The following is a 9,832-nucleotide window of genomic DNA, read 5'->3' on the forward strand; positions in this document are numbered from 1 at the left end:
AGGAAATCTTGAGAACTGGTTTGTGGTAGAGATGCCACATTTTAATCTTGTTGAACCAGCCAATAATTTCTCTAGGTTTAGAAAACAAGTTTAAACATGTCTCCTCAATGTTACAGAAATAACACATGAGCTGGAGGCATGTCTTGGGCTGTTTGTCCTATTTTGGATCTCAGGATATAAAAGGAAATAAACATCACGGTCCTTAAAACACCTCTATTGTCCTGTGATTTCTGACTGACTCTAAAGGTCAAGTGTCCAGATCAACTTAAGTTTCTCTTAAAACTAATCTCAAATGAAAACAGCGGATGGCCAGAAAAGCTCCTCCCTGCCAAGCAGGACATCCTAGGAGGACGTCTATGTGGCCAAGGTCTTAGGATTAACAGCCCTTGGTTCATTATGGGTCAGGCCAATGGACGGATGTTATTAAGAGGGGCACGCACACAGGCTCTCTCCACCAACTGGCACACCGCCCACTCAGCTTCTCCAGGAGGAGGACTAGAAAGACTGCCAGGATGAAGACTCTGCTCCTGAGGCTTGTGCTCGGTGTGCTTTGTGCCGCCCAGGCATGTGCATCTGAGAGGCATCACTCAGAGGGGCCAGGGACAGGCTCGTCTGGGAGGAGGCCTTGGGGTGGGTGTGTGTGCCTCTCACTCTTGTTTACAAGGGCGATCAGGTTTTATATCCTTAGTCCGTGTACGTACGGGGGGCTCAAACAACCCTTCTGTCTTTCAGCTGTTTGTATTTTTTCAACTTACTTGTCTGGAGGTGAGGAAATCTAATATGTCACAATGACAGGGATGAGTTTCCAGGGCCTTTAATGGCACTGTTTCAGCTACTTGAAAAAACTGAGTTCCGTGCCTTGCATTTGAAAATGAACCATTATTTCATTTCACATCATTCTGCAAGGAAGGGAGTAGAAACCCACTTTGCTCAGTAAGATTGGGTTTATTTTTCTTCTAATGTAAAGGAATGACTACACGCAGTGCTGGTGAGGGAACAGAAAAGAGGCTGATTTTCCTTATGGTACGTTTCCTTTTCAGATTACAGGGGAATGGCACACCATTTACACAGCGTCCGATAATGTGCAGAAGATACAGGAAAATGGCTCACTAAGGGGTTATAGCCACAGGACTGAATGTAGTAACGGCTGCAAAACACTCTCCATTACTTACTGTATCAAGTGGAATTTGCCAAAATGTAAAACAACCAAACTATTGACTCCTAACATGGGATCCAGTCCCAAATTTGCAGTGAAACACCTGGAGTATGTTCAAGAATTTGAGTCAGTGAACTCTGTCTATAGATGGGTGTTCCTCGCCTGGTGTGGTGTCCTGGGTGGTCACCGTGAAACCCCAACTATCTGCGTGTAGCCATTCTCTCAGGGGGCATACTGGTGGAACAGCTCTGCTTTCGTCACATCATTAATGACACATGTGAGGGCAGTGACGAGAGATTCTGGGCCTGAGCACCTGAAAGTTCTGACAATCCTAACCTTAAGATCTGTGTTTGAATTCTTCAGACTTTTTGCACATATGGGAAAGAGATTAAGTTTCTTTTAAGGCACACTTCAGTGTGAGAGGTCACACACACACAAGATTATCCCACCTGAGATTTTCAGCAATAAGTTTCCATCAAAAGTGAATACTTTAACCCAGTCAGTCAACATTTATAGAATGCTTACCCTATGGGAGGCAGTGTGTAAGTATGGGAATAAAAAAATCACATAAAAATGTCTCACCTTACAGTTAAAAAGTTAAGCAGGGTCCCAGACATCCATGTTAAAAAGAATAACAAAACAGTAACAAAAAATAATTAATGATGGAGGTCATCCTGAAGTGTAGATAACTGAACAACTATGCTGGTCATGGGAGTGGGAAATGATCCTCATGGTGGGGCGGCGGTGGGGATGGCATTTATTCACTGAACACCAAGTGAAAATTTAAACCAAGAATCAGAGAGAGACAAGGAGGGCTGCAGAGACGCACAGATGGAGTAAAGCTCACTGAGTTCCAGGGATGCTGGACTTGCAGGACGGTCACACACTATGTGTACGAAGTGGACTGCAGAACACCAAACCGGAAAGGAAAACTCAAGGCATTGTTCCGGAGAATTTCCTATGTCAAAAATACTAACTTTATATTTATGAGCATGGATGTAGGTTTTAAAATAAGGGCATCATAAAATTCACTTTCTAAGCATCCTGCCTCCAGGCACTCAGAGGTAGAGATGATATTCAGGAAATGACTGGGAGGAATTTTAGCCGCGGAAGCAGCAGATGTGGGGATGAGTGAAATCAACACTTTAAGCAAAACTGAGACTACAAATAGTCTGTTTTTCAAAACTGAATGCTGAACTTTCAACTTGTCCATCTGTAGAAATGGTGATGCCATTAGACCAAAGTAGAGAAGAACATATAAGGTGGAGGAAAATCAAGGGCTAAAAATAATAATAGTAAATGTGGATGTGAGCTAGAAGTTGGGGATGTGGACAATGGATCTGTAAACACCAGATCTGGGCATGGCTTGGAAATATCTGTATTTACGTCTATTTCTACGTCTGTGTCTATCTCTGTCTCTATGTCCATGACTGTGCAACTCTATTTGAATCTTCTTGCTAAGTAAGTGTAACCTGAGTTCATGGGAGTTGAAGAATTAGCCTGGGGAGAAGGAGGACTTCAGAGTCCAGAGGAGTACCATCACTTATGGTAGAGGGACAGACATGCTGTGTGGAACGGAGGAAGAGGACACGGTGGGGTTGTCTACATCAAAGGAACAGGGAGGCAGTCCTGGCCATGGGGGGAGATTCTGTCCTGCCTCCCTAGGAAATAAATATGTGGCTATGACCGGAGCCACATTTCGGGCTTCCACAGTTAAGAGGCGGGGGCTACTGGAGTCTCACAGGGGGATACCAGGGAGACACCCTGCACAAATGACAGTAGTGCTGAGGGTGAGAAACCCTGTAAGAGAGCAAAGTAAAAAAGCACGGAACTGTGTGGCAAAATTAAAAACACCTGTAATTTTCAGACATTAAAAAGAACACTGTCACTTTAGAGCATTGGGGAATGGATGGGGAATAAGGAAGGTTTCGTCTGTTTGTTTTTAAGGATTAACGGGACATGCCAAGAACACACAGTGGGAACAAGAACAGGAAAAGAGATGTACGTAACGGATCGTGAGTACAGGACCTTTTGGATGGGTGCATCTTCCCAAACCCCGGAACAAGTTCACACGCGTGGACTGAGCTCCAAGACATCTAGCTGCCTGGATCTGAGAACAATTCCTTCTACCAATTACACGCGCCACCTTGGAAAAGATACTTAATTTTCCAAGCATGAATTTTGTCATACCATGTCAGGGTGAGGTCCAAGTCTGGAACGTTGCTATTGACAGTATCTGAGAGGAAGCCCCAGAAAGCTGATTTCATGGGGAAGTGTTTAAACCTACATAAGTGTATGCCAACACTTTCAATACTGTATCTATGTTTTATTTGACCAACATGATCCAATTGGCTTGAACTAAAAAAATTCTTTAAACATTAAGAGCCCTTTAATTAAAGTGTTTAGGAAGTATCATCTGATTAAATCCCAAAGATAAGTATGAGCATTGTTAAAATAAGAGCAAAAATTTCAAATTCTTATATATATATATATATACACACACACACACACATATATATATAAAATTCAAACTGCATATATAATTTGAAAGCAATGGGGGCATTGGGATGGACTTGTCTCTGTAACGTAAAATAACTGTGAATAATTCTCAAATATCAATACTGAACTACTAAGTGACTGAATGCCTACATATTTCATTTTCATCAGAACCATACGTACAATGCAGCACTCTCATCTTGAACAGATGAGCATTTTTTCATTTTAAATGTGGACACACAGCACTGGGATGTAATTAGGATATAATTACAAGGATTTAACGGCAGAGTACGTGTGTCCAGCATTTTCCGGTAGCCTCCTTAATACGTCTCCTACTACCTATTGTACTAGGAAATAAGTTTTGATTAAGTATTAACTTTTAATATTTTAATTTAAGTAAGCTTATAGAATTACTTTTTAATAATGGCTGTACTTGAGAGTTTAGCCACAAAACGCCTGAAGATTTCACAGTCGGCGCCAGCGTGCTGGTGTGAGAGGGCCGGAGCCCCACCGCCGAGCACACACCCACCAGCACCGCAGCAGGCACCCTGGCTGGCGTTAACAAACCGGCGGTAGATCTTTCCCAACTTAAGAAGTGGGGGTGGTGTACAGAGATTCCCTACCTCACTAACTCTCTTAACCGGTTCCAGCACATTACTAAGAACGTTAGTGAGACAGATTAGTATGGAAGGAAGTGCTGACAACAGTATGTTAAAAATAAGACCTGTCCAGCTGAAAACGAAACAAGCTAATCATACTGAGTTTTGGATTATTTCTTTTGATCACAGTTTCAGGTAAAAATTATTTCCAACTGATTCATGTATCAAAGAACATGTTGGTAATCTATGCTGAAAACATTGATGGGGACGAGACCACACATCTGACGGAAGTCACGGGTATGTATCCGTAGCTTACTCTATGCAAACTACACAAGTTAATATTATGTATATGTTTATACTATGGGGAGAAGTAGGTATATAGGTTATTTTTCATGAAGACACTGGTGGAGAAATGTTTCTACACATGAGAATTCAGACTCCATGTTGGCTGAGTCAGAGATGCTGAAAGGTCTTCTGCTGGAAAATGAAGAAATGTAACCACTGTGAGAGTCTATCACATGGTTTTTTAAAACATTAGATGCACTAATCCTGGAGATCTCGTAAATACTCTAGGGTAGTCCCTGGAGTTTATTGCCAAATATCACACATTTGAGGAGCCGGGTCCTGTCACCGCAGTGAACCAGGATCTAAAACTTAAATCCAGCGACTCACCTGTTTCCAGCAATGATTGCCTTCACCTCAACCACAAATGCATTATTGGGTCACAATTATTAAAACAGTGCCTGGGACTTGAGCCCATGGCCCTGAAGATAACCACAAGATCACACTGTCTCCCTCAAATGCAGTGGTCTCAGGCAAGGCAGTCTTTCTGACCCCTGACCAACTCCACACGGCCTTTAGTACATCCATGTTAGCCTTTCTGATGTTACCTCCACGTGTGGGGTGGACGGGGGTTGACCCTTGACTTTGACAAGAACAAAGATTGAGTTCTTCTCCCCCAATGGCATATGTGATGGGGCTGGTGTGCTTGGTGGCAAGTTCAGGTCTTTTCTGTCCCATTCATTTGATTAGGGTTCAAAATAGCAGGGAGTAGACTACAGAATACAGACAAAGTGGAAAGGAACAGTTAGAGGCAGCAGGAATTCTGAATGCAGGCCCAGCGGTGACCTCCCAGTGGTGTCCGACTGGGGACTCCTCAGCTCCCAGGATGGGTAGGTTTTAATTTTCTCAGTCGTTCTAGGAAAGCAATAAAAAGTTAATGACTTGGACTCTACCACGTGGTCCCATCTGAAGACCTGATCTGCACATACGTTCGGGCACCTCCCTTGAGAATTACGTGCTGAGCAGCATCAATGTGCCGGGGAAGCGTGATGCTAAGGCTCACCAGACAGACACGTGATGACCCAGGTCACACTGTGTAAGTTTCAAATGGTTCTAATGGACACCTCTTCTGCCTTCTTTGCTATGAAATCCAGCAAAAGGACGTGACCTCAATGAAGCAGAATATAAGAAGTTCGAAGAGCTGCCTAAGGACAAGGGTGTTCTGACGGAAAACACAGAGCACGTCATCTCAACAGGTGAGGTCCCAGAGTACAGCGTGCACCTGGTATCAAAACGCACCCCTTGGGTTCTGGATTCAGATTTCCTATTCACACAAGTGTCTTTCATAAAGGCCGCGGTGAATTAATCCTTAGAAACACTGAGGCACTCCAATGATCCTTTCTCCCCGCATTCAATCTCATTCACAGACAACTGTCCTCAGAACTAAGACCGTCCGTTGGGTGAGTAGAAACACGGTAGGTACACCTCCTTGCCTGTTTGGTAGGTTAAGACTTTTTTGTTCTTGGGGTTACTGCTTTAAGAAGAGAATAATGAAACAGTGCAACCTGCAAGGGGGCAAAGGCTAGGACTTAAGGTAAGTGTGTGGGCTTAAAGGTCCACACACACAAAAATAACCAAAAAAAATGCACACACAATGATCTAGCCTACACAGTGGGATCCCCGAGGACAGAGAGAAGGAATTTTGTGAAGCACTGAACTATGAAATATGATTGACCCTGGTGGGTCCCAGTCTGAATGAATGATGAAGATGCCAGAGCATCTTCTATAATTATAAGACTTACAACGATGTAAGTGGCACGGACTTACATGGTATATAATTTTCTATGTCTTGTAGCCGTTTGTGTCCTGTGGAATAGTTCTACCCAACCCCCCATGTGCTGACGGAGTTCTGAGAAATGAGCCCTGTAGGGGAATTAGTCCACCGTTTCCCCCAGCAATCCCTTTTTTCACTCACGCTCTTGTCAATATCACATTCTTCATGTCAGCTCAACTACATTTTTAATTGTCTGTCATGCCTGAAGAAGATAATGACATGAGAATATTAACAGCATCACTAACGCGTCTGAATCAGCAACATGAAGATAGAACAGCGTTTTCCTTCCGATCATAGTCTCTTCTCCTTTCCTAGGAAGTCACGAACTGGGATTCACGGCTTTCCTTCTAATTCATCTCCTATGCCCTTGGTGCTGTTACTGGATTTCTCAAGTGTTCAGTAAATTACTATACAGATGTACATGCGTGTCCCTGAAGGGAAGGTACCGTATTTGCCATGCACAGAGATACCTGCATGCACTTAGGCAGAACGCTGAGTATACACTGAGCTAGGAGGTCATTCTGTTTAGGACTCATAGCACGCATCCTGAAGTGTCTTGGTGAGAAGACAAGATAAATCACAGATGGTACTTTTATCATGCAGTATAAATTTCCCACCAGATGTCACTTAAGGGAAGGGACTGGATAGTCAGACTATTTCAGAAAAAAAGAGCCTGTGCTTTCCTCACCGGTGCCAGGAAAAAAAAAAAATAATCTCAATTATTACGCTGAGCAGCATGAAGGCACCGTTGGGGCTGGTGGCAGGGATTTAGCAGGATGCAGTAGAATATGACCAACACTGAAATTCAGAGGGAGCTCCTCCTGATAGAGACACCACATCTCATGCTGACAGCTCTTCCCTGAAAAGAAAGACCTCCTTTATCCTTAGCGGGTGATTATTAGTTATCACAAGATGAGCAAGTCACCAAAAAATCTGGTAAGAGGCTAAGTCCCAGGAAGGAAACCAGAGTCAGAGACAACACGGAGAACTTGGACGTGTAAACGCAGGAGGCCTCAATGCTGCGGACAGTCCCTCTGTGAGGAGAGGGCCACAGCGTGATACCCACGCGAAGTAAGGGCCCCTCCTCGGGCAGACAGAATTCCCAGTTATCTGCTAGCTTCACGTGTAGGAGATCTTCACTTGCTTAACCAATAACCCACCACTGGGCTGGACTCAATGAGCAGCTTCAGGTGACAAAAACCCAAAGGTGGGTACAGGACTGCTGGGAGGATCGAATAGGGAACGGGGAACATTCTCCTCCAGCAACAATAACAACAGAGAACTGAAATCACAGAAATTATGAAATTATCAAACCCAACCATTTTGGAATTTTGGAAATAAAGGTATGCAACAAATATAACAAACACTGACTCAAGAAAAAGTACTGAATATTGATTTAAAAAGAAGCAGCAGCACGGGGCCTGCGGTGTTTCACTCGGGGCTGCCCCGTCCCGTCCCACCCCTCTGCGGACGGAGTGGGGTGACTTCTCTGTAGCTCTGCATCAAAGTCTCGCTCAGGGGCGTTTTCCGAATCAAGAGGAACTGACGGGGTGGCAAAGGATGGGAAAGTGATGGAACAGGGATTATCACGGCTATGCCACCCCACTGCTGCAGGGAGCGGGACAGAGACCAGGCAGACGTGCTCAAGGGAGATGTGAGAGATGAGAATGTCCTAGACAAGTGTGGAGCCCTCTGGCATGTCCCTGGGGTCTGGAAGGCTGTGCGCACACACAAGGCTGCAGCCGCGACAGGGAAGACAGAAGACGGTACTGGTTCCTCCACGCCCAGGGCTCCTGTAAACTGCACGGATTTCGAATGCATGCTACGACCCACAGGCAGGTCTCCTAGGGCAAGATGCTGGGGACTTGCTGACTCAGTGCACTTAAATGAAACCATCAGTGACTCGCTACTAACCTATGCTGACTCAGGGCTGACCCCCAGGAAGCCAGCGTGAAAAATAAAAACAAGAATTAAAAAAAAAGAAATACTGAACAGAGATTTTACTGGCCACACACTGAAGGGAAGACAGACTCTAATACTATTACAGGCAAGTCACTAGACAAAACAAAATTCTCTGAGCCCCTCATTCAAACAATAATAATAAAACAAGAAATACAAGCTACAGGGAGAATGAGGATTCTAACTTGTCACACTACAATGACCTAAATGTCCGTTTTTTCAACAACAACAAAAAAATCTATAAGATATGAAAAGAGGGAAGGATAAGCTTATAAATACAGGAGGAAAAAAAAAAAAAAAGGAAAGGCCCCGATATTGGCCTTAGTAGAAAAATATTTAAATTCAGCTATTGTAAGTATGTTCAAGTAAGAAACAGATATTTAAATGATTAGTGTAAAATGACAGCGACACACTCGCTAAAATGGCTTTTGAGGAGGAGTTACGCTTCCTTTACAAAGAGAAATCCTAACTCTGGAGATGAAAATTACAAAATTAATGAAAACCATGAATAAGCTATAGATTTGGCCTGAATCAGTGAATGTGAAGCTAGGTCCATGGTTGTTTTTGATGCTAAAAAACAGTAAGGATAAAGAGTGAGGAAAAATGGACAGGGAGCTATAGAATTCCATGAAGAATTCTAACATACGGGAGTCACAGAAGGCAGAGAGAGAAAAAGCACAGATTTTAGGGGGAGGATGTAACTCAAGTGGTAGAGCACATGCTTAGCATGCGTGAGGCCCTCGGTTCAATCCCCAGTACCTCCTCTAAAAATAAAAAAAATAAAATAAAGCTAATTACCCCCCCCCAAATAAAAGCACAAATTTTATTTGAAAATGTATTGGCTGGACACTCCCCAAATTCAGTGGAAAAACAAACAGAAAGCTAACCTATACTTCCAAAAATTCAAGAAACTGCAGGTAGGACAAACGTAAGGACATTCCTATCTAGATACATCACAGGAAAACTGTCAGATGTCAGAGATAAAGGAGAAAGCTTGGCATCGGCAAGAGAAACATGACCCACCAAGTACAAGCTACTGCAAAATGATGAACAGCTTACTGTTCATCAGACGTGATGGTATAGCAAATGGTGGGAGGACACAGTCAAGGTGCTGAAAGAGGGGGAAACAGGCTTTCCGACAAAACCTCTCTGTCCAACAAACCTATGCTTCAAACCAGGAGGCAAAACGCATGCATGCACAGGTGAAGACGTACAGACTTGATTACTAGCATACCTGCCTTAGAACATCCACTGAAACAAGTCTGCAGCTGAGAAGGACCACAGACGGTAACCTGAATGCTCGTTAAGAAATACAGACACAGAGACCATGCGTCAAAGCTACTACATAGGTAAATACAAGAGAGGGTGTAAATATCTGTTATACAGATCTGTATCCAAGAGGAAATTAGGGTTATGCATTGAAATATGAAGCCCCTTAAATTTCTATGTTGAAGTCCTAACAGCCCAATACATCACAGTGTGGCCATCCTTGGAGATGGGGGAATT

At 43.6% G+C, this 9,832-nt stretch overlaps 1 protein-coding gene across 1 annotated transcript; it reads left to right on the plus strand.

The window, feature by feature from the left end:
* Positions 1–512: 512 nt before the first annotated feature.
* LOC105079536 (allergen Bos d 2-like) lies at positions 513–5,899 on the plus strand. The gene is made up of 4 exons (XM_045505314.2): positions 513–563; positions 1,041–1,197; positions 4,441–4,548; positions 5,688–5,899. The coding sequence occupies exons 1-4, from the start codon at positions 513–515 to the stop codon at positions 5,897–5,899; spliced, it is 528 nt and encodes a 175-aa protein (XP_045361270.2).
* The last annotated feature ends 3,933 nt before the right edge of the window (positions 5,900–9,832 follow it).

Source organism: Camelus bactrianus, chromosome X (assembly GCF_048773025.1).
Source record: "Camelus bactrianus isolate YW-2024 breed Bactrian camel chromosome X, ASM4877302v1, whole genome shotgun sequence".
Lineage (NCBI taxonomy): Eukaryota > Metazoa > Chordata > Mammalia > Artiodactyla > Camelidae > Camelus > Camelus bactrianus.